A 26,008-nucleotide genomic window follows, 5' to 3' on the forward strand; every position below is an offset into this window, starting at 1 on the left:
CCGCCTCTCACCGGACAGAAATTCCGCTAAGGGGAGAAGATCGGCGGTGGGAACATGGCGCACTTACTCCGGATTAACTTTCCCCAGGAAAAAAAGTTTGGAGGTCCGCCACACGGCGCTCAGGTCTCCCCGTCTTTAGGTTAATCAGACTCTGGAGAAGCTGCTTAAACTTCGGGGCTCGGATTGTTGTGGATGGTGGCTGAGCGTTTTCCTGTCCCGCTTCCCCGTCGCTGTGGGATGAAAGTTTGGAGCCGCTGTCGCCGGATTTAGCAGAGATGGAAAAGCAAAGAGCGAGGAAAGAGAAGGTAAGGCCACTGCAAACATGATTTATTTAGCCGGTTTCACAAATGTCACGATCCGCCGCCGTGGCTGGGGCTGGGGGGCAGAAAGTCTGCGGGAGGCTGAGGAAGCGAAGAGGCACAGAAAACAACAGAGTGACAGTTTACAGACAAACAGGCAGCTCACGTCCTGCAGGATGAGCTGCCATCCTGCAGGACGGGTAGGAGTTTACACACAGCTGCCATCTGATTTCTGTCAGGCTGCAGAGGAGGCTGCATGAGGCCACTGCAGCACGGCTCTCACACTTAGACCTGCTCTGAAACCTTCACTTAGCCTGTGGATGTCACTGTGGTGAGCGGATTTTGACTGTGAGTGATTAACTTCAACAGTCAAGAGACTGGTGTCATTTAATGCCATGTAATGCTTTTAATTAGAGCTGAAGATCAACAGAAATCAAATATATCAAACATCCCAGCTGACTGGACCGGTCTCCAGTCAACCGCAGGGCTTATATCAAACATCATTTGTACTGCATCTGCTTCACAAAAGACGTAAAAAGGCTTTAATATGAGATATAAAAGAAACAAGCAACATAAAAAAGACACATCTAAAACAGAAGTAAAAGATAAGCTACAGAATAAACAGGGAAACATAAATGCTGTGCAGTTACAGCACAGTTCAGGAAGAAATGGGACCAAAGTTAATTCAAGGAAAAGCAGTTTTAAGCCAGGATGTAAAAGAACTGAGAGCTGGAGCAGGGCTCAGGTTTTCAGGCTTTATTTCAGTTAACGTGATAAAAATGAATCAATATGGGCTGATATATCGTTACTGGACCTCAACTTTCAGCTAACATCATATTCTCCATGTTGCTGCAGATAAAAACAGCTCGCTGTCTCGATGCTTCACCTGCAACACGACTGATATTAAAACAACAAAGGTTCACGTCCAATTTCCTCTGCCTCAGGTTTTCAGTTCATGTCTGAGTCTCCGTCTGTGTCGTTCTCCAGGAATGTTCTCCCTTTGACCTGGACTGAAAAAGGGGGCTGGGAGTAGTAAGACAGGGGACAGAGGAAGTGTGTGTGTGTGTGTGTGTGTGTGTGTGTGTGTGTGTGTGTGTGTGTGATCTTGGAGGGACTTGAACAGGATATTCATGTTGTGTTCCTGTCTTTTTTCGTCCTTGTTGGATGTGTGTGTGTGTGTGTGAGAGAACGGCGTCGTTCCTCCAACACAAACTCTTTCCTGTACAAACTCCTTTTCACACACCCTAGCATTTTTTCAGTAATGTGTGTTTATTTGTTTGTGTGTGTGTGTGTGTTTGTGCGTGTCTGCTGTAGTGTTCCAGCCAGCAAATACATATGTCAGCAATGACACTTACAACAACAAACTGTCAGTGGTGTCGTCGTGCTGAGTGACTTAGTGCTGTCAGCTTGTCAACTGTTGTGCTGTTGTGTGTGTTTTTGACTGTATGAGTGTGTGAATGTGTGTGTGTGTGTGTGTGTATAATAAGCTGCTACAGGAATATCAAACAACACAGACAGGTGACACAACAAATCACATCCAGATGAAGCCGGCTGCACATGCAGAAGTTAAAGTCACAGTTGAACTCAGTGTGCGGACATTTGAAGCAGTGAAATGGGAGATTTGCAGATGTTTAAATGTAAGATTCAATGCACCATCTGTTTTTTAAAAATTTAAATCACAGCCTCAGGTTTGTGCGTCAGCCTCACACACACACCATCACATTCAGCTTGTCTAATACATGCGACACACAGTTGTGGTGGCAGAGTCACTGGTGTTGTGTACAGATACAAACAGTGGTGAAAGGAGCTGCACTCGCTGCCTCTGTGTCGCAGGTGGAGGAGGCTTCACTGAACATAATTACATGCTTCTGCATGTCTCCACCAAACCGCTCCACCTGTGCAGTTTTCCATCTGTTTGCTTGTGAACCACGACCACTGCGTGTTTTTAACTCCAGCTCTCTGAAGGTTCACTGATCTACAACCACCTGTGGAAAAAAAAAAAAATCTAAATCCAGTTTTAGAAAAACTCCACAGGGTAAATCCTACGTTACCTAACTGCAGATGTTATTGTCTGATTTCAGAATAAAAGCATACCACTACCTTCACAGTAAAATGTATTTATTGTGAAGCAAGTGCAGAATGTGACGTAGCACCAGACACACGAGGCGCCTCGGTGTTTGAACGTGAACTAAATCATCCCGCCTCGCTCGATTCGTGTGTTTGTGCACAGTTTGTGCACAGGTGCTCCCACACACCACCGCAGAGACGTTTCAGTCCAGTCAGACGTCTGTTTAAAGAACACAACACACAAGGTAGACAGCCCACTCTCTAAAGTAAACCCTGTGATTGCAAAAGTTCAAGCTGAACACCCCTCACTTATTTTTCCTCGTGTGCTCTATAACTGTATCCTAGTCCAGCAGTAATAGGCTTAGAGATTTACGTCTTACATCCATACACATGATATATGGCTCGCTTTGTTTATTTCTGCAAACACGGCCCTGGTAACACGTTAAACAAGCTCTGCTTCACATCGCATTTGTCATATTTGAACAAGAGTTTCATAACAACATGGCACATTCATGAGCGGTGAAGGCGTTCTGGAGAGAGCAGCTGAAAAATGGAAGCCCGTCGGAGGACTGAGCGTCACTGTGTCATAGGTCTCCTCAGGCCCGAGCTCACGTCGAGGACACGGCGATCGTCCTGTGGTCGTCGCCTCTCTGGAGAGTTCAGGGCTTTTAAACACCTTGAGGGGAGTTTACAGCTGTTTGCAGTATTTTTAGACTCAGTGCATTCGACTGCTTTTAAGCCAAATAGATAAAGTAATACCTGAAGAATTCAGTGTTTCTCAACCAGAGTTTTGTTTCTCACTGCATGGAGAAGGCTTTGAAACAGTATTTAGATGTTTATACTGAGAAATGAATGAGACCTATGTCATTTGGTCTTAATCATTAATAAAACAAAGTGTGAGAAAGTAGCTTTAGTTAGAGTTTCTCTGCAGGACACAGACTTTGGCACAGTCTGTGATAAAAATCCTAAATCTTTCAGCGAACAGCCTGAAGTTAATCACATTACTGTGTGTCAGAGGTAAAACTATGACACACATGATTGTGTTTGCAGCCAAACCGTAATGTCTAACTTCCCTTCAGTTAATGCAACACCTGTGTGCACCTGTTTCTTTCACCTCACACAGCACCTTTGCCTCACATCTCTCCGTCCACGCCCTCGTTAACGTTTGAATACAGCTGAAGCTGCTGTACGTGGCAGATGGTTTACCTGATGGTACAAACAGGTAGCAGCTGTCCAGTGTTACTTTACAATGGCCCAAACCGACACAGAGCGGATACGTGATAGTGTGAGACGTTTTTTTGAAAAAGTTTTTCTGCAGTTTATTTCAGATGAATTATCAGTGGATTCCAAACAACTTTATGCTTTTTCTTTCTTTTCCCTCAAAGCTGCTGGGTGATGCATTTGCAAGTTTTAGGAATCCCTCCAGTCTGCATATTTGAAGTGTGTATCCAAACATTTCAGTGTGTGTGTGTGTGCGTGTGTGTGTGTGTGTGTGAGAGAGAGAGAGAGAGAGAGAGGGGAACAGAGAGATATAATGAAGGCCTTGGTGTAAGCTCTGGTGAAAGGACAAATTTGGAAACACCAGATTGGGGAGGGAGGCATCGTTTCAATGTTAAAGCTACAGAGAACCGACCTCAGCGAGTTTCAGCGGCTGTGACAGAAACGAACGAGAAGAACAGAGCCCTCATCTGACTGTCTGAGTTTGTGTCTGACTTCCCTCCGTTCTCTCTCCATCTCTCGGAGGAATTCGAGCTGTTAAAAACCGAACAGAAGAGAAAAGTGCACGCAGCACTTTGGTGTCCCCGTTTGCCAGAAACTACAGTATCATCTCATGCAAATGAGGCTGCTGCAGCTTCTGTGTCGTCCTGGGTGGATTTCTGTTTGCAATACGTTGTTTTTTACAACTTATGTAACAGCAGCCAAAAGCACATTTTCCTTCTGTCTATTGGAATTATTTTCTTTTCTTATGTAATTTCTTAATCTGACATCTTTAAAAGTAAAACCATAAATACAAACACAGATAATATTGAAATTCCAATCTTGACCATGGACATACTCGAGTGCGTCCTAATCCCCTTATTCGATCCTCGATCCTCCCCTGAGCTGGAAATCGTTCCAGTCCTCCCAAAGCTCTTATTTTGAAGAATGAGGAGTGAGGATACACGAGACATTAATCATTAATTTGAGTCTTTTATCGGACTGACAGACCAGTGTATTGGAAATCTGATAGTGATTGGACGCAACTGCTCTTTGGACAAGATACGATACTACATCACAACATCAGCTTCCAGGTTTTTAATTTTATGCATTTTCAGATTCACCATCTAGTTAAAAATAGATCTGAATCTGTTGGTGTGATTAACAAAAGAACGTCTTTCTTCTTTCATTAGAAAGACTTTTCTCTTCGAGGCCTTCTGTTATTTCCCTGTGGAGTCTGACTGTACAGATGTTTGTCGTTTCTCTGAAACACGTTTCCTCTTTTCACTGGATGAAACGTCAGAGGATCAAACGACTGCAAATCGCACTGAGGGAAACATGAGTGTCTGCGTCGGTTTAGAAATCCATTCAGCAGTTGACAAGATAATTCAGTCCAAACCGCAGATGCCAACCTCACAGTGTCGCTGCATGACGAGTCAGAGGATGGCCTGACTCAGTGGGATTCGTCCTCTGGGGATCATGAATGTCTTTCAGCTGCAGTTACAGGACATTTAACCAGCGTCTCACTCTCTCTCTCCTTGTCCTCCTCTCCTTTCCCTCCTGTTCCTCAGTTCTCCCTGTTTGGTTCTCGCTCCACCAGCAGAACCACCAACCCTCCTTCGTCATCCTCCTCCTCTTCCTCCCCTGTGATCCCCTCGGCCCTGACGCTGAAAAGGGCAGAGCGACCGTGTGGCGGCGGCCCGTCCGGCCTGAGCAAAGCGGAGTTCCTGGAGCGCGTGCGCCGCAGTAACCAGGCCTGCCAGCAGGGGGAGTACGCTCTGGCCGTGCGTCTGTACAGCGAGGCCCTGACTGCTGACCCCCAGAACTGCATCTTGTACAGTAACCGCTCGGCGGCCTATCTCAGACTGGGCCAGTACAGCACGGCTCTGGACGACGCCATCAAAGCACGACTCATCAACCCCAAGTGGCCCAAGGTAAGAGGTTTGATGGGTGTTATGTAGCTGAAGAGTGGATGTGTCCATGAGGTGGATGTTTGATGGATGTGTGGTGGACGTATGGATGAGCTCTTCAGTTGCCTGCCTCGTCTCAGTAAAGCTGTATTTATGTACATGTGGACCAGTGGAAGCACAGCTAATTATAAACCCTTCCAACCAACATGTTGCCCTCTGTGATGACTTCCTCTTGTTTGTCAGGAGTTCAGATGCAGGTCGGAGGTTTTGAAGGATCTTAGATCACCTGCTGCTGGAAATAACCTCCTGTGATTGGCCGAGTTAGTGCTGACAGCGTTTGGCTGCACAGAGAGAAGCGAGTCCTTACTCCCCCTCCTTCCTTCCCAGATCCTGTCAAACAGCTTGTTTTGATGAAGCTTTGATTGTTACCGGTGAACGGCAGCTGAACACAAGCCTGCTATTTAGATGCCACAGTCCACATGTTGTGCTTTTATAGCGTAATGTTAAGTTTGTGCTGTACACTCTTTGTTTGACAGGCACGCACATATAACTCAGCAGAATGAGATCTCCCTGTAGATGTGCAGTGATGGTGGCGAACAACGAGACGCTGCGTGTTGTTGCTGCTGATCAGTGCTTCCTCTGACTGTGTGCATCATTAGAGGGAGGTAGAAGCTGAGATGTAGCTCTGGACAAAATAAAAATACACAGCGAGACAGCGGAAGTTTCTCAGCCGTCAGAGATTTTGCCACCGTGGTATCTTCTCTGGTTTATTACACTGAAAGCAAACATGGCGGGACGTTGTGTCTAAACACTAACAAAACAAATGTAATTTGAACGAAGTGTAATAAAGTTGAGTGTTTTACTGCAGGTGAACGTGTGAGGGTTAAAGTTGAAGTCATCCTTTACGTCCACCGACACTGAAACGAAGGATGGCGACGGCTCAGAGTCTTTTAGAGCCACTCAGAGCAGCTGGAAGTGGGCAGGCATGGGACAGGGTTTGCCAGGCTACCTTCCGTCTGGACAGCTGGGGCCCGGCCAGCTCGACTCTACTTCCTTTCTCTGTGAGAGAGAATGGACGGAAGTGGTGTTTGGGTGTGTATATGTCAGTGTGTGTGTGTGTGTGTGTGTGTGTGTGTGAGTGAGAGAGAGAGAGAGAGAGCTTCGCACGGCTGTTATTTTGTTTTCGAAACCCGGTTAGGCCTTGGCCCGAGTTTGGCACTTAAAGACAATAACAGAAGCAGCATTCCTTTGTGTGTGTGTGTGTGTGTGTGTGTGTGAGTGTGTGTGTGTGTGGCCTGTTTAGTGGCGGTGTCATAGCACTGGGCTACGGTGAGCGCGGTAGCATTCACCGCAGGTCAAAGGCAAGGTCAGGACTAATGAAGTGGCGAACAGAGGGAGTCTTTCTGAGAGGGACGTTTACTTCTGCTTCACTTCTCTCTTTCTGCTCCGCCCGGTCGGCCTCGCTCTCTTCTCTCCTCTTTTCTTCTGTTCTGTTTGCCTCCCACAGTTTGTCCCATTGCTGCCCCCGTCGACTTTTCTGTTGGCACAACAGGCTCAAACACACACTTGCTGTATCACACATACACACACAAAAAGGCGACTGGGTCATGGGAACAGTGGGGTGTAACTGGTCAGAAGTCGCATATGTTTGTGTGCTTATCTGGATAACAACCCAGTGCGGAATAACAAAACTTCTTTGCATTTTGATGTTGTTTTCTTGTCTTTTTCTTGTGCAGCTTTATCTCTTTGTCGTGGCGCTCAGCGCCGAGCTTTGAGAAAGCCTTTTGTTTCTTTGTGATTCAAATGAAGTCACATCACAGAAGTAAAACTGCTGCGGGAGCGAAAGCCTTTTCTTTCGACTTGTTTTTGAGTGTTTTCCTGTGAAAACCGACTGTTTTGTGTTTGAATGTTTGCTGTCATCCGCACACACTCGCTCTGTGTGTTTCTGTGAAGTCGTTAGGTGCTTTCAAAGAGGCTTTTTAACCCCACACAGGTGCATTTATTCACATTTCTAAGCCTTTAGCGGTGTGGGAAACTTTTGTCTTTTTAGACAAACTGCTTCACTTTTTGGTCCCACAAATAGAGACGTCTGTTTGTCCCCTCAATGAAAACCAGGCTCTCTGTTTTTGGAACACGATGGTGATGTTGAATATTTTTCAAGGCTGTGAAAACCACAAAGTTTCCCCTTTACCTTCATTACACCAGAGTACAGGCAGGATTTCCAGAAGCAAACCTGATAAAGTGTGACTGTGGACACCTTATAAAAGTAAGTTGTAAGTTTGGTGAACTGAGCCTTTAATCCTGCGGCTGTATGTCAGACGTTACCGTCCCAAACTGTTCCCGAATATTCCGCTGTGGGAGCTGTAGCTGGAATCAGTGCAGATCATCAGCGAATGTTCGCCGGGCTCTCCGCTCTGAAGTGGAAGCCAACCAGATGGCAGCCAGCTACGCCTGTTTACGCAGAAGGGCCGTGGAGCTGGCCCCGCACCGCGCAGGCTTCCCCTGTCATTAAGAAACTACTCTGTAACCACACGCTGCTAAAATATTACTGACATTCGTGCAGAGAAAGCATTCAGAAAGAAAGACTCTCGTTTCTTGAAGTGGGACTCGGGGGCCTAAAATGGCCTGTTTAGGAAGGTTCCCCACATGACAGAGTTTATATTATAATGTGATCTAACCGAGGGAAGAGATTCAGTTTCCTCATGTTTGGGTTCCTCCCTGGTTGGACGAATTTAAGATCCCGTGACCTGAGCCGGGACGGTGCTGATGGGATGGTAATGTTCTCTGTGGAGTTTGTGCTGTATCTGAAATCGTGTCATGGAGAACTCAGACTGGGTCAGTGGGGTAATCCAGGACTTACTGCAGACCATGTGAGGAGAGTGAGTCTCCAGCAGGGAGAGATTTCACTGTGTGCTCTCCACTTAGCTCACTTTCTGGAGAGTATGAACCCACTGGATTGTTGTTCCGTGATGTTCTTTTCAGAACTTTTCAGCCCAGTGACGTTGTCAAAAGAATCAGAGCTGCGGTGGTTTTTGGCTGTTAGTTGGAATAAGGCATTTGAAAATGTCATCAGAAATTGTGTTAGTTATCTGTTTATAATGACAGCCGACAAACATAAATATTACTCATCAAGTTCATATTATTCTCCAGTTTGAGTCCAGATACTGTAATCTGGATAATAATCTGTTTTTGGCTGTAGAAGGAGAATCGTGGACGGTTATATCGTATATCTCTGTTGCTGAAATGAAAGAAAAGTTTGAAATAACTTCCCAGAAAGCTCTGTGGAAAAAAAAACAGTACGTTTGGTGCTATTTAAAGTTCAAAGACACTCGTTTAGTCAGATTTCAGTTAGTTCTGTTGATTTGATAAGCAGTTGTTGGCTTCCTTAGAAGAAGTGCTCAATTTAAAGCCAAGTACATGTCCTGTCATTATTAAATTCCTGATGTAGACAAATGTCAGCTGACCTGCTGTGCACCGAGTGAAAGATTCTCCAGGTTTTTCAGGTCTTCCCCTCACACCGCCACATTAATTCTTCCTCTCTCCTCTGGATTCCAGGACGGTCAGACGATTCTGTTTGGTGAGATTTTAGTGAGTAAGTCAAACTGAAACCTATAGAGTGAGGGGGACGTGTCCCCCCCGTCCTCTGCCGAGAAGCCGTTGGCTGGATCAAATTAATTGGTGGTGGAACAATTGAACGACGTCTAATTATAGTGAACACACCGAGCCGATTCCGTGCCCGTACACCAAAGGTCACTTTTCTTGCTTTACACCGTATAATTAGCTCCAAATTACATACTTCTTTCCAGGAAACGAAAGGATATGCAAAATAAAGCTTAACCAAACCTGTTATAATGTGTCATACTGAAATTAAAAGGTTGTGATGAAACTCTGATTTTCGATGCAGCCACTAGAGCGCAGCACTGGCGTGCTGGGAAACTGCCTGGTCACAACCACAGGGAGCTCAAACACAACTTTCCCTTTGTTCCAGCTCTCTCGTGACCCACATCACATGAGGCTTTGCAGCTCACAAGCACGCACAATCCATGTGATCCGGCCGAGGCTGAGAGGCCCGCCGCTGCTTTAGCATCTGCTCTGTCACCTCGTGGAAGTGGAAATGACCACCCATCGTTCTTTAGGTGTCAGGGTTTGAACAATCGCAGCCTTCTCCTTCCTGTTTCTTCTTCTTCTTCACAGCTTTTCCTTATCGCTTCCATTAAGCAGCAACAGCGGGGGCCAGATGAAGCTACTGTACCTCACAGCTTCTCTGATAACATGCAGAAAAGCGCACATCAGCAAATAACCTGCAGCTCGCTGTGAGAGTGTGCGCAGAGTGTAATGAGTTTTGATTTAGCCTGGAAGTGGAGTGGGGCCTAATTGTGTGGTATTAATCAGGAGATATGCTCCTGCTCCTCTGCTGCACTGTTGGTTTATGTTCTGTGGTAGGACACAGACAGACTCCACCGAGCTCTGCTGTCTCAGCAACCATCCTGAGCTGCTGGAACCTCTCGTTTCTCTCTCGTTTCTCTCACCCCTTCTTTATCCTCCCTCTGCGTGCATCTCTCTCGCTCACAGTCTGGTGCCTCGGCCGCCCGTGCAAAGAGAATTGCAGAGGAAGGAGAAAGATAACAGCGGCGGGAGATAATGAAAGAGTGACTCGAGCCCGACCTGGACATGCTGTGGTGTGAACGAGTGACGATGAATGTCACAGATTAAGGATTTAAGTCTCAGCTTCAAGCATCGAATGGCCAGAGCAGTATCAGCTCACCGCTGTGGATCTGGACAAACCACTGGTCTGACTGGACACGTCCCTGCACTGTCGTTGCCCTGATGTCATTCACTTCACAATGTGCCCCCCCCCCCCCCAAAAAAAAACAAAACAAAAGCCCAAGTTATGATTATGAGCAGAATGATCCTTTAACTGTGTTTTCATGGAGACCGTTGGTGCCTCAGCTCTGTTCATAGCCCCGTGCTTTGCTTTGGGATTCGTTGTCCTTGTCTTGTCCAGGTCTTGGGATTTCCTGGTTACCCCTCAGCGCTGTTGGAACAGGGCGGCCTCTGAGCAGTGAAGCTGGAAGAAAAACCCAGAAAGAAGAGAGGAGAGATAAACAGCAGGGGGAATGACTCACTAATAATGGGGTGTATGTTTCTATTTCCAGACAGAGGTTGAGGTTAATGAACAATCACATATTTGGGACTCCTGTGATGTCTGTGTGGGCGCCTGTGGAGGCGGGCGGGGTTGGGTTGGAGCTTCAAAGAGTTTTCTGAATGTGATGGGAGTGTGTGTAATACAAGCAGGGTTCATATCCGGGCTTCTAGTCTCATTTTTACGAGCTACACTTAAAATAATTAAACGGCAGCATAAATCTGATAAGTTAGTCGATCTCGTTATTTATCAGCTGGACTCCTCATCTCATCACGGTGGTGTGAAAGCATCAGGATCATGGTATTGGCCACTGTTTGCACCTGGACAACAGTTCATCAGCACTGATGATCAAGTGATGAAGAGGCCACTGACAGTAATTTATAAGAAGGGTTGTGCAAACGGCACTTTTTAGAAAGTAGTGTAGTGGAGCAGGTGTTAGCATCGGCGCAGGTCGTTATGGAAGCAGCAGCAATTACAATAGTATACAACCACGCTAGCTGCTCTGTTAGGATGTGAGGTGAGAGGTCAGGGGATCAGGCGGCAGTTTCCTCTGGGGATGGAGGGGACATGCCTGAGTTCCCTCACAGAGTCAGTACTGAGGGGAGCTCTACGTGAATGTGGTCGAGTGCTGAGTAAAACTGAGCTTGAACTTGAATTCGTCGTTGGCTTTGGTCTTTTTGTGGGTTTTGTCGTTTTGTTTATCCTGTAAGACGGCCGCTTCAGACATGTTTCCAGATGGCCGCTCTGGAGACCGCTCAGTAGATCCAGGACGTAAAGGTTTGGATCCCAGAGGATCTTTTTCTAGACAGACGTACGACATCGTGTTGTATTGGAAGCAAAACTGAGAAACCTTGTCGAGCTGTAAGTCGATTTTCTAGGTCAAGTTATAATTGATAGTCTGAATTGGTGTTTTTCATCTTTTTCTCTGTGGGCAAACTTTCTTGGCATCATGTTCTTTTCCCCTCTCTGTGTTTATGCTTCACCCACCGGGCTCATGTTCCACAACAACCAGAACCACAGATCTCTGCTGTCAGAACCTCAGCTTGCTTCCAGCTCTGTGTGGATGCCGCTTCATGTTGCTCTGCACTGAACTGACTTGTTGCAGTGGTTCATGTCGCTGAGCGGTTCGGCCTGTCACTATGGCAACAGTGGTTCAAATTATGGATTATCTTTTTCTTTTGTGAAATTGTTCTCGGGATTTATAAGCTCAGATGAGTGTGTGTGTGTGTGTGTGTGTGTGTGGCTGATTCCCTGTTCCCTCCTCAGTGTTACTGTACATGGAAACAACCTGATAATTCAATGATCAGAGCAGTTTTATTTTATGGTCACAGGTTTTTAATCTTTTCAGCTTCGTTTGTGAGAAATCAGGTTTCGAGCTGCAACAAGTAGTCGCTTATTGGCAACTATTTTAATAATCAATTTATATTTCAAGTTAGTTTATTTTTGACTTTTCACTACTTTTACCTAAGTGACAGATCTCAGTACTTCTTGCATCTGTGGAGTCTCGTAACATTGACTGTGGAAGAAAAGAATGAAACTTTCACTTTAGTAAACACAAACGCCTAAAACCAGAACATGTAAGGAGAGAAAACCAAGAAAGCTCCTCGCTATCGAAATCAATCAGCGTGTAAAACCTAGTGCAAACTCTCCTCACCGTTAAACCAAACACAATTATAGGCTCATCTGTTTGGCAGGGCCCCAGTGACTCTGTGCCAGGCTGCCAGGCACGCCAGCTCCACCGGGCATATGTGCCACCAACTGTCTGTCTGAGCGCCGGAGCCAGTTTCCACAAAGGGTATCAATAATAACAAAAAAACAAAACAAAACGATTATCCGTTCTACACGAGCCTGTTTATTCTTCATCCTCACAGAAAAAGACGGCTGAAGACTCGCGCGACACAATGTGCAGACATCAAAGGATTAATGAACGCAGCTCTCAGCAGTTTGGCCATCAGATAGGGTTAATTCTCTCTTGTATGTTCCAGCTTATCTTTAACCCAAAAATGAAATTACTTATTCATGGGTTTTAGTGAAACTCTTGAAAAGCTGCATGTTCTGTTTTTTTTTTTTTTTTTTAAAGATACAGCGTAGCTGCAGAGGGAATAATCGGACTGAAATAAGTGAACAAATATGCAGCTTTGACACGTTCAGGTCTCCTCCAGTGAAACCGGGATCAGCTCTCACATCGCGTTCACTGTTTACAGAGAATCTGCTCCGTAAGAAATACTCAACAATATTTCATATGCATGAATATTTTAGTTTTCTTATGCTGGGTTAGATTTATAGATAGCTGGATCTGGCATGTTTCATCTATATTTCAGTGGGACGCTGCAACAGTTGCTTTCACTATTGTTTAATTTGCAGATTCTTTTCTCGATTATTCATTTAATCAGAAAATAGTGAAAAAGTCCTGGAGCACAAAGTGATGTCTTCAGAGTTAATATTAAATATTCAAGTTATCCCATATTATTACATTTGGTCTGTTGTCGGTTCAGTCAGAGGTCTGAGGTCTTGTGTATAAAATCAGCTCTTTAATGTTTTAAAAATGAGAGTTTTACGGCTGAAACTGTTCGTCTCTCTCTGGGGTTTGAACTGTTCACTGGACAAAACCACATCTGAAGGCATCAGCTGGAGCTCGGTAGATGCTGATGGACATTTATTATTATTTTTTAGTGTTTTCAGACATATTATACACTATCAGCCCGTAGGCTGATAATACAAATAGAAGTGATTTGCAGCCCTGTGGTGCTGAAAATGAACGAAAGCTTTGTACCTTCAATAATCTACTGCTAATTGCCGACTAACAGCCTTGTTCGCCGAAGGTGTGAATTTCTCCAGCATGTTATCAGCACCTTCTCGTCTCTGACGCTCTGCTCCTGTTATATCAGGACTGTTATGTCAGCTGGTTAAATATGACCTTCACGAGCGTCCCCGGGGCCCAGAGCAGGCTCCGTGTGCAGCGCTCCTCTAACACGCCTGTCAGGCACACCTCCGTAATATAGTCGAATATCACAAGAGCTGAGGTTACCAGGTGTTTGTGTGTGTGTGTGTGTGTGTGTGTGTGTGTGTGTGTTAAAGAGCATAATGTGCACAATTTAAAACAACCTTGCCATGAGGCACAAACATATCAAATTAGCTATTAGTTAGCTGAGGAAGTGTACCATGGAAACATAAATACAACAGGCAGCATGCGTACACACACACACACACACACACACACACACACACACACACACACACACTGACCTCTCTTATCTTTTCCATTCACTGCATGTTGTAATTTATTTTCTCATGGACACATACAAGCCCGGAGAGTGTTAGTTTGATATTTTAACATGATTTTCGCCCCCTCATAGCAGTGCAGTTATTTGTGTGTATGCGTGTGTGTGTGTGTATATGTATATATGTGTGTGTGTGTTGGGCTGCTGGCGCACACAATCAATATAATCTGTGTGGGATGATACCACCGATGTTTTTGACTCCAGGGTGACTGGTGTACGGTGAGACTCTAATATTTAAAGGGCAATCACCACCTGACATTCACATCATCTCTACACACACACACACACACACACAAACAAATACACAACATCTCTATAGAATAAACAAAAGAAGATCAAGATCAAAAGAGTCTCAGAGGAGGAGAGATGGAGAATGTGAGGTGACATGTTTACGTTTCCCTTTGATATAACGTTTTATTGTGTTTTGTATATTTTATGCTTAAAGAGTTTTTAAAAAAAGAGACAGAAACTTAAAAGTGATCAAAAACCTGAAATCCATCCCTGAATTTTTCATTTACGCAGAATGTTTTTTATGTACTTCTGTTTATCCAATTAAAAACCCATTAGCTGTGCATATAAGCCATTAAAGTACCTTATATAAATAAATCACAAACCATTAATCTCCAAGGCCTTAAATGAACTACACCGACAAATTAAAGGTACTCTTGTTATTTTGGTGTTTTTACATTAAAATCTTTCATATATACAGTCACCAGGTGTAAATACCTGGTGACTGTCTGAAAAACATATTCCTCATGAAAACTTTCTTTCCGAAGGCGACTTTTCTTCTGTCTTCAGTCGGAGCTGATGTGCTGCTGGACCTTGAACTTATAACCTGAGGGGTTCATCGTTCTGTTAACCAATCACTGTTCAATACTGCCAGCAGTGCAGAGGTGTTGCCCCCTCCCTCCCCCTCCATCCTTCCTGCTCTCATCTAATTCTCTGGGCGAAGAGATCAATGTCAAAAGCTTTTGGTTCAGTTACTAAATCAATAATTTTTTTTCCCCCCTAGCAGCGTGAACATGTGCACACAGATAAGTAGAACACACACACATTACACACTCACACAGCTGGACCGATCTGATAACCAAACAAACCCTCTCCCCGTGCTGTTTGGTTTCATTTGATTAGCCCCCACTTTGACCCCCATGTGACCATTGTCTCCAGCAGCGATGCCGCGCCATGTGACCTCTGAACTCTTGACCTGCACTAGTGTGATTCACTGCCAAAGATGGGAGAGGATGTGTTTGCGTTAGTCTGGTGTGCGTGTGTGTGTGTTAAGTGGTAATGTTGATTTATTTTGTGTGTGATATACGGGTGGGGGCGGGGGGAGTGAACAGCTGTGTTAAGGTCAGATGACCCCGCAGATCAGCAACAGTCTTTTCATCTCTTTTTCAATCCTCTATTCACATAGATTGTATGGAGATGTAACGATGGACCAGTGACAAGTGAAACGGGAGAAGCTGACAATTATGGATAGGTCTCATTTAAAACACAAATACACAGAACTGATGCCTGTTTTTTATTTAACAATATAAAAAACTGTCAGAGGCTTCAGGGTTTGATTTTATGTTAACACACAGTATCAATACAAGAGAAAAACACACAGACATTTTCAAAATCACAGGAGTATTATCTCAACAGCATTATAATTCGTTTAAAGTCGTGTTTGTGTCCACCGGATGAGTCTCAGTCCGGGATTCCCTCTCTTTTAGCTCTGTTTTTGTTCTCCACCAGCTCCTGAGAAAAATATCTGGCTCTTCAGCTGCTAAATGCTCCACGATGTTCACCAGCTGCCCTCTGACTGTTTGCGAGCTGAGCAGAGTGAGAGTGAACCGGCTTGAAACGGCTATAAAACCAAAACAATGAGCTAAAAGATGCTAAAACGCTCCGCTGACCTGAGGGGAGCTCAGATAACAGCTGCAGTTTTCATTATACTTTATATTTCAATATACAAATTTTAGTTTGACATTAATAAGCCAAGTGTAAATAAGATGACAGTGTCTTTTATTCCCAGCTCAGATCCCAGCTCTCAGTCCAGACCTTTGTGCACAGTCCTTTTCCACAGTCTCCAAAAACTGTCCACGTGACAGGCGGCGGAGTCTGCAGACACAGCCGCCGTCTCTCCGCTGCACCTCCCCCCTCCAGCTGAACGAGGAGCGTTTCTGATTAAGGAGAGCTCTCCATCAAGGTTTGCATCGCAGAGAGCTTTCACTGTTGGCAAGAGATACATAATTTATCAAAGATCTTTAACTAAAGCTTCCTCATCGAGTGCCGGGATAAAATTGGATGTGACGCACTTTTACATTTGCCGTGATTCATGCGGTTCCCACTCCAGCTGCACTTGACAGCACTGACAGGTCAAGGGATTATTATGCTGCTCTGTGACTGGTTATTACAAACTGAGTGCAAACTTCAGTGCCATTAGTGGATGTACGTGAGAATTTCTCCTCACATACAGAGTAACTGTGAACAGGTGTGCTGTGAATACACCGTCAAACTAATGAGAGAAATGGAAAGAAGGCTGCTCGCTTGACAGATGACAGGCCAGAACAAAGACGGTAACAGAACTTCCCTTATGATACACATCTCTTCCATTTTTATACACTAATCTGTAACAGCAAATAAACGCTATGTAATACCATCCAGTTTATGTTTCTATAATCATAATGGGGAAGTGTCCCGAATATGTTGGTACAATACTGGATGTAGCTACCAAATGGTGACTGAAAGCATGTGTGATGTGTTTACCCCAAAAGCATCTGCTCTCACAATACAATATTTACTACTGAAGTTCATTCATTCAGTCATTTTTGGATTAAAAACACATGCGCTGGTTTAAGTTTGGCATTTGTCAGGATTATTGTAACTCCACTGACTGTGATCTTTCTCTGAAGCTAAACAGCCTAATGAAACCGTAACCGCGGCGCTGTCACATCACACCGTCCTCCTGCTGATACTGGCGTCGGGTCAGAGAAGGTTTCCGTGGACAAACTGCGTATTTTTTTCATTTAATTCGGAGGACTTGTTATAACTTGTTTTCTCGGAGACAGCGTCGCCACCAGAGCCTGAAAAATAGCACACTTAGTAAATCTTGAAACCAGGACAAAGCAGATAAGAAGAGGTGGCTCTGAGACTGGAGAGTGGAAGCTGCCTGTGCAGAGGAAGGAGGAAGTGTACAACAGAGAAATACTGGAACAGCAGGTGAAATACCTGCTGTGGCTGCAGAGAAGAATGAAGGGATTAGACAGCAGTGTGTGTGTGTGTGTGTGTGTGTGTGTGTGTGTGTGTGTGTGTGTGTGAGACAGAGAGAGAGACAGTGTTAGTGGCCATGTATGGTAGCAAAGATGAATGGTCTCATTTGTGGTAGGCGCCTGGAGGCCACACAGACTGATGTAGCCACACCACTGCAGACTTTATCTCACACTGAGACCGTGTCCACACGAAATGCTGATAAATTTGAAAACACCTTCTGTGTGTCAAATGGTTTTCTGTCCACACCAGTTAAGATAAGTCTGTGCTGAAATGCCTGAACAATAGCAAAAATAGTTAAATGTCTTAACGTCCTTTATTTTCTTTCTGTTTATTGTGTTTTGTCAGACAATAGCAGTGAGTTTGTCGTCGTGGCTTTATAACGTCACCTGGCTTCTTCCTGCGCTCACGATGGACCAGAGTCATAGTCCCTGCAGCGTCTACAGGGACGTCACCATTCGTAAACGTGTCGGTATTCTTGACAAGACGCTTTGATAAACATCGCTAAGCATAGCAATGACAGAAAGAGTCAGATGTGGCAGAAAGTTGGTTTCGGACAGTGAGTGGTTTCTGCCGCCGCCTCCATTGTTTTCAGCAGCGGCGCCACAGCAGAGGGAGAGAGAGACTCACGTGAACATGCACGGCTGTTTGCTGCTGCCGTTGATGCTGATCCGAGTTCAGCTGTTCACAGTACAGCACACACCTGCATGCTCTTGAACTTCTTGTGCACTTTCGTCCTTCTTCCCATCCTGTAGAAAAAAGCTTATTGATTTTTGGCAGAATGAATGGGTGTGTGTACAGTGTATGAATAAGTGTGTGTGTGTGTGTGTGTGTGTGAGAGACCGATCCTGATACTGCGTCTTGTGGTGATATTTTACAGTTGGTGCAGTTGTTTATATGTTGGTACACAGCATTTAACCTGAACGTTACCAGATAGTTGACAGATGAAGAACGACAGGAAATAAGGGAAAAGAAGAAGAGTTGAAGTGGAACAGAACCAGTCACTGACTGGTTTTCAAACCTGGTTTGCACCGTCAGGGTCACATGTAAGCAGGGTCACCGCAGCTTTCCCTGCGGTCATGACTCAGAGACCCACTAAGCTTTCAGTTGTAATGTCTGCAAAATTTATCTCAGTGGAGCAGTTTTATCACAGCTGCTTATAAACTCGCCTAACTCACCTGAACTCAGCAGATTTCTCAGCATATTATTAGGAAATTGTGGATCTGTAAAACAAATATTATTTACGCTACCAAGAATCCAATTCTGAGTCCCGTGATCATTTATTTATTTATTTGTTTATTTATTTTGGTGGCCTAAAAGCCCTCCGATGTGTGAGTGTACTGAGTCTTAGAAAAGCAAAATCTTTCGTCTGTAGAAAGTAAACTTCTCTAATGTTGCCAAACCCTCCAGATCTGCAGAGGAAGTCCAGAGGACTGTGTATTCAGTAGCAGTACGTTATAATTAGTACGACATTAAACTGCAGGGTTTAATTTTACAATAGCAGCAATAAATGTGTCAATAATTCATCTGAACAGCACGAGCAGGACAGAGCGGAGATCATAATCACACACACACACACATCGGGCCACTGCATTCATCACTGCCAAGGTGTGTGTTTAGTAGCCATGTTGGCTGTGGAAAGTGCTCCATCAAATTGACTCTCCTGACATGTGGTGTGTGTCTGTGTGTTCACGTGCTGTGTGTTTATGTCTAGGTCTATGGTGTGTGTGTGTGTGCGTAGAGGCAGAGTGGTGATGCTGGTCAGAGAGATGAATAAGACTGATAGAGATGTGATAAAGTTATGCAGCTCTCAGTCGCTGTGACAAACATGTTTTCCAGCCTCTAAAGAAAAAGGTCAAGGTTCAAAGGTTAAGGTTGACTTTATTATCTGATCACAGAGATACTGTCAGACAGGCCGGCCTGTGTGGAAACCTGGATTTTTGCTGTATATTTTATTGTTGTACCTGTGCTGCTGTGAAACCTCCTGCCTCACAGAGATATACGAGTTACAGAGAATTTCATTATGTTTTCGTTACAGTAATATGGAGCTGAAGCGTTTATTAATGACCCCAGATGCTATTTGCATAACTGTGGTGTCTGCCTGTGTCTGTGTTTCCTTTGTTTGCTCCTCGTAACAGGTTGTAAATATGCAGTTTACTGTTTTCATGAAAAAACAATGAGGTTGGCAGCAGCCATGAGCATAAACAAATCACACACACACACATAGAAAACCAGCTGCTGCATTATTGATAGTGTCTGAGGGGTGTGTGTGATTTAAGATCAACTGTGTCTAAGAACAATAGAGGACTGTCTCATATGAGCTGTCACGTACATACAGAACATGCCCTCACGTATCTGATCATGAATGTAATGTACACATGTATGAAATTTAAAAGTGGAAAGGTTAAGTTACGTTTTCTAACACAGTGGGGACAAGGACGAGCATCTCGTACAGTTGTTGTACTGTGTGTAACTGTAGTCGGTCCCAAACTCTGAAAACATTCCCATGATCGCAGTGAGTGTACACAGTTTATTTACCTCAGGTCCTGTAGTGATGTGATTATATCTACTACAAAGTGCCGTACTGAAGGGTCAAAGCACGTTTTCCATAAACAACAACGTCGGCTTTGTTTATAAAGCATCTCTCATTCAAATGTCAGCTTCACAAAATGTTGAACTATTCCTTTAAAGGCAAAGCTACCAAAACTCCTTCCACGTCACAGATTTCACACATTTCATCCTCATGCTACTATAACCAGCCCTCACAGCTCTCATGGTCGCAGCAGCAGCTTTAGTCTTTAGTGCTGGTAAAGTACAGTCCTGCTGTCGGAGTTGTCAGCGTAGAGGCAGTAGCGTGCGGTGCTGTTTGAAAACGAGTTTCTTTAACACAGATATGAAGGGTCTCAGCTTTCTGTAGCAGTCAGTTGGTCTTTGATGTTCATATCAACACAGCAGGAGCCAGTGCTCCCCCTGAAGGCTCTCACCTCACGCCGGGGACCCAGGTCTAACAAGTCTCATTATAACATGTTATTGACACAGCCAACTCATTTGCATATCGAATATGGGTTTTGTTTAAATCTGTCGTAAAATATTTTATTCACTCATTTATTTACATCCTTTCATACTCTTGGTGCCGGCTCAGATCCTACTACATGTGAATTTGTGAGCTGTGTGTGTGTGTGTGTGTGTTTTAGCTATGCATATGCCAGCTTGTCTTTTGCGAGACTGTGATTTAGGGGCTCTCAGCCTGTTTTGCCTCCACGGCTCACTTCAGTGTGCAGGATGCAGATGACAGTCAGTCACGTTGTCAGACAAGGACAAGGGATGAAGGAGCATAATGAAATAAAATCAGGGTTTTCTTTTTATTTTTTATCCCTCTCACCTCCTTCAATCATCAGTCTCACTCACAGACACACATACGGAGACATGCACGCACACACTCATGCAGATACTTGTCAAACCCCATATCAATCAGCAGATCTCAGGGTGATGTGCTTGGTTGCTTACCACAGACAGAATGTAATATTTTCTCCTCCCTGGTCCCTTTGTACAAATATGTTATATCTGCCTCTGTTAATAAGTTTCCTCACGTACGCCGCTGTGTTTTACTGCAGTTACACACACACACACACACACACACACTGTACATGCTGTCAACAAGCAGAATCTACAACATTGTAAAGCTTCCGTTGTTGATTTTGTAAAATAAATGTTGTTATTGTTCACGTATTAAGAGCTAACATTCATTTTGGTGAGGCTTTATGCTAACATGCTAACATGCACACAGTGTTAACATGCACTATATAATACAAAGGGAGTGATTTCAGACACAGCCTACGTCCATGCTAGCAACTCTTTGAGGCTAACATTAGCATGCTAACATGCTCACAGTGAACATGTCAACATGCTAACTTAGCAGGTAATGTTTAAAATGTTAACCATCCTAGTTTAGCATGTTACCATGCTAACATTTGTTAATTAGCACAAAACGCAAAACACAAAAGTCCAGCTGAGGCTAATCACCTGAGTTATGACAGTTCATCCTCTGGGGACCAAGAATATCTGTACAAAATGTTGTGGTAATCCATACCATAGGTGTGGAGATATTTTTAGTTTAGACCAAAGTGGTGGACCAATCAACTAACCAGAAAATTAAAATAAAATAAAATAAAATAAAAGTCGATTATGTTGATAAAAATAATAATGTTTCCATGTTTCTTCAGGCTGCTCCCTGTAGGACCGTGTGCATGTCTCTGTGCATATGTCAGTTCAGTCTCTGTAAAGCTGAGACGTGTGAAGGCACATTAATTATCAGGAGCTCTCACTACATCCTATAGGTGCATATTACTCTGTCAGCTGTCATGTAACTGTGAATCTCCTTTCTCTGATTCTCAGTCTGTGCTTGTTCTTACACACACACACACACACACACACACACACACACAGATACTGTAAATACACACATACTCTAACAAGCCATTTCTCTGATATAGGTCTAAGCACCCTTCAGTCTCAGTGTCCACTGTGTATAAGAAAAGCCTTTACGAACAAACCGCATGTTACGTGACACCTGTTTCATCCTCTGCTGATTCCTTCACTCTCTCCACTGGCACCTTCACAGATACTCTGTCCTCTGCTCTGCGGGATTCTGGGTGTTAGGTCTCACGGCCTCTTGTCTGTGTTTATTCAGGGTAAAGGATCCTGGAGGCTTTTCTCTGAGACCCAGTGTCCCTGCCCTCTCAACTTCCCTGATCCACAATAATATTACCCCCAGCTCCAATTTCAAACAGCCCTTCCTGCCACCCTCAGTGCAGAGATGCACAGAGAGGTGTAGGGTTCTCCTTGTGCCTCCACTTGTTCTCTCCCAGTCTGGTATCAGCCATGTGGTTCCTGTTTTAGGGCGGGATCAGTATCAGTCAAGTGACAAAGCTCCTTATAAAGCCATATGGAATTACAACTCACATAATACAGTCTTTACTGTTGATGTTCGTACTCTGATCTCTGACATTATTCAGCTGGATGTAAAGTCTGAGGGACTTTCAAGCTCTTCTCACTGATATTTTCAGTCAGACTTGTGACTGTTTTAATCAGCGTGTGAATGAGCGACTGAGTTGTGTTGTTGTGATGCTGTAAATGTTTTTCTCAGGTCTCTCGTATAAAAAAAACATCTTAATCTTAGTGAGACTTTGTGAATTAATAACATTTAACTAACTGTGTAAAGTTTCTGAGAAAAGTCCCAAAGGACCAAGATAATGAGACACAGCTCCAACAGAAACGAGCTCTACGAGTGGCTATAACAACGCGTCTGCGCCGGTTCATTTGAAAATACTGTTTAATTTTTAAAGGTCATTGGAAAAGTGTCCTGATGTGACCTGCTTGATTGTCTTCATCACACTTTAATCAGTAATTTCCTCGCTTGTAGCTGGATTCATTATATTAAATATCCTTTCTGTGTCCTGTGTGCCAGTGCCCACAATAAACATTAATCTTTGGACATTAATAAACATTTAGATGTCCTTTTCAGAGTAAACAGTTTATTATATGTTTAAGTACAGTGTTGTCTGTATAATAGATCAGAGAAGATTATTATTATGTCACTGTAGTCCCATGCACATGTCTGGAGATTATTCAGCCGTAAATTTACACTTTTATAATTTACTGTAATTTACTCTGTAACTTACAGCGACATTTCGTGGCATTTTCAGGTCTCTGTGGCATCACTATCAGATGGTGCAGTGTTTTTGTGGTGTAAGGAAGTGAAAATAGGGTGAGAGAGAGAGAGGGAGTGTGTGTGTGTGGTTGGGGATGGGGGTGTATCAGTGTAGGATTACCGTTTCAGCTCTCAGCTCTCGGCTCGGTTGAGTCCTCAGAGCCGCTGAAGCTGGCGGAGCGGGCGGATGATGCTCTGCACAAACCGGCGGCTGGATGACCGGACACCACGCTGTGCTTGGTGCTACCCGGGGGAGGGGGCTCCCGCTGTCGCTGTAACGGAATTATAACTAACTCCCGCACCCGGCGCGTCCGCACCGCTCCCTCTCAGAAGTCCACGGCAGCGCGGAAGCCGGCGGGGGCAGCCTGAACGGCGGGTCTGAGATGCCTCTGCTGCCGCGTACGCATCGCTCCACACCGGCTGCTGTGACACTTTGACGCTGCTCACACCTGCTTTTCAAATATGATGAAATGGCAGCCCCGGAAGAAGGTGAGTGCACTGTGGCTTTTTGGTCGACTCCTCTCCAAAGTTGGAGCGGAATGTGGCTGGATGACTGACTGGCACCGTTCGGGATCAACAGGGCTATTTAAACTCTCTCACCGAGCGCAGTCACGGACACTTTATTAAGGATAATCCGTTAATAGCCCGCAATTCAGAAAGACACTGCAGCTACATGTCCGTGTAGGATTATTTGGAGGATTATACAGGAGATGAAAAATTCCACAAAGCTGAATAAAGTCGCAGTAAGCTCAGCATTCACCGCCAGAAACACTGTGAGGATATTATAGTGATGAGGCCACACAGAATTCAGATGCCATAAAGGTCGGTGTGTGACTTACAGAGAAATATTAGCCTGTTTGAATTTTACAGACACAAGATCAGAGAGTCAGTGTGTAAAAACACGCGAATACCTCAAGGACACACAGTAGAAACATAACATTGTTAAGAATGATGAACAGTACATGCACTGCTGTGCATTCTGCATCCATCCTCTGTTTAACGCTTACAGTTACTGATGGCACCGAAACTATCAGTCATTAATTGATTGGTTGATTGAGAGAAAATTGTCAATTGTCTCATTCTCCGTGTGTGTGTGTGCGCAGCCCTGATGGAGTAAATATTGCAAACCTTTTTTTAGATAATGTAAAATGTAGTTTTCTTCAGACCTGTGCTACAGACTCTAACCTCAGCAAACACAGAATTAAAATGACATTGGCCGGTTGGTACACCGGTTTGATCCAGACTAAAACATCTCAACAACTCTCGGATCTATTGCCGTGAAATTTGGTTCAGGTATTTGTGGTTCCCAGAGGATGAATCCTAATGACTTTGATGATTGACTTTTTCCTCTGGCGCCACCATGAGGTTGGCAGTTGTGGTTTTGATGGACTGGCACAGAATGTGGTGCAGATACTCTTGTTGTGAAGTAGAAGGTAGTAGTGACGTTAGTATTTCGCTCAGACTGTTCCTAGTTACAGCTTCAAAGAGCCGCTGACTCTTGGTCTTGTTTCTTATGAAGATTTACTTCACCATGCAAGAGTAACTCTTCCCACTGTGGAAGAAAACACGTTTGAGGAGGTGGTTGCAGATATTTTAAAACCTCGTCCATCTACTGGGCTGGTAGCCTGACCTGGCATGAGATCTGATGCCTAAACAAATTTGTTTCTGGCTCAGAGATCACAGGGAGCGACAGTTTCTCTGGAGAGGCTGTGACCCTGATCTTGAAGTGGTGGATCCAGCTGTAAAGGTGGGGAGAAGTTTCCCTCTCATCCAGTGGAGTGTGGTGACTGATAAGGCCACACAGTCAGCTGTCACAGCGCTAATGTTAGCGATGGGAGGAGAATGTTTCCTGTATAATCCACTGTAAACAGTTGTTTTGGTTGGATGTGTTCGTCTTTGCCTTGAAGGTTTTGTGAAGTAGAGAAAGTGTCCAAGCATCATCATTATCAAAGTCTCAGTGCTTCTTCAGCTACATCTTTCTTCCAAAGGTTTAACCGCAGTGTTTTCAGACCCGATCAACAGGTGTGTAGGAAAATAACGTGAGAGGAGAAAGGTTGATGAGAGAGGTTTGTGATGTTTGGAAATGAGAGTTGGGTTCTCACATCACGAATCTGACGCCAAACGAACATCCATGACCGAGATGTTTGATTAGCTCGGTGCTGACCGTGTCCTGGAACTCAACCTTTTCTTTCTAAGGTTGAATCAAATGTGGAAACTGTGCATTTAAACAGTGTTGGCTCTGAAGAAGCAGTGCAGGGTTTCTGTGTGAAGACTCCATGCTGACTTAACATCTCACTTTGGTCTACGTGTACAGCTGCCTCAGGATCCTCACAGGGTGACGAAAGCCTCTGAAAGAGACTCAGTGGACCGCTTGTAGTGTGTGTATGTGTGTGTGTTTGTGTGGCTGCAGATCCACTCGCCTCCCGTGGGCTTTGAAAATCCTTAAAATACTTCCCTTCAACACTTGTTGCGAGGGTGAATATTTGTAAGAGCTCATTCCGGAGCACGTCTGTGGTATCGTCTGGGTGCTTTTATTTTGAAACCTCAAAATGAAGGCACACACGCTTATGTCTTCAAGCTTTTATTTTCCCAACAGAAGGCAGAATGAATGAGGGCCGTCAGTGTGAGATGAGCCTCAGTGTCTTTGTTCAGTGGTATTTAATGAGGTAAGATGCCATAAAATCGATATTCTCTTTCTGCTCAGCCACAAATCACTTATGCACAAACACACATGAAATACACACTCGTGCAGATGTGCTTCTGGGTCATCTTATCTGAAGAATGAAATGAAATGAAAGTGAGCGCAGAAGAAAAGAAACAACAGCACTAGAGAGAGGAAGGACATGGTGTGAAAGAAGAAGGAAGAAAAAAAGAGAGAAAAATGTAGGAATGTGGAAAATATGCAGAATATGCAAAAATCAGTAATGGAAGGTACGTGGGGACATGTCTTCTCTCCCCGGCTGGTCTGTGAATGGGTCCAGCCATGGGACCAATTTGAAGCTGAACTAAAATCTGTCACTATTATCTTAATGTAGGAGGACAAGCAGGAGTGAGGGAGGGATGGAGGAGTGGTGAGGTGAAGGGCGAGGAGGACTCCTGTCCTTCTGAGGGGACAACGAAGGAGCGATTTAAGGTGGAAAATGTGTGAG

General features: G+C 44.4%; 1 protein-coding gene across 1 annotated transcript in view; it reads left to right on the top strand.

The window, feature by feature from the left end:
* Window positions 1–62: 62 nt before the first annotated feature.
* Window positions 63–26,008, top strand: part of ttc28 (tetratricopeptide repeat domain 28) — a 74,781-nt gene continuing 48,835 nt past the window's right edge. Inside the window, exons 1-2 of the mRNA XM_041059207.1 lie at window positions 63–305; window positions 5,135–5,497. Of these exons, the coding sequence (XP_040915141.1) occupies window positions 276–305; window positions 5,135–5,497 (393 nt within the window). The 5' untranslated portion in view covers window positions 63–275. The remainder of the gene's footprint in view (window positions 306–5,134; window positions 5,498–26,008) is intronic.

Source organism: Toxotes jaculatrix, chromosome 16 (genome assembly GCF_017976425.1).
Source record: "Toxotes jaculatrix isolate fToxJac2 chromosome 16, fToxJac2.pri, whole genome shotgun sequence".
Taxonomy (NCBI): Eukaryota; Metazoa; Chordata; class Actinopteri; family Toxotidae; genus Toxotes; species Toxotes jaculatrix.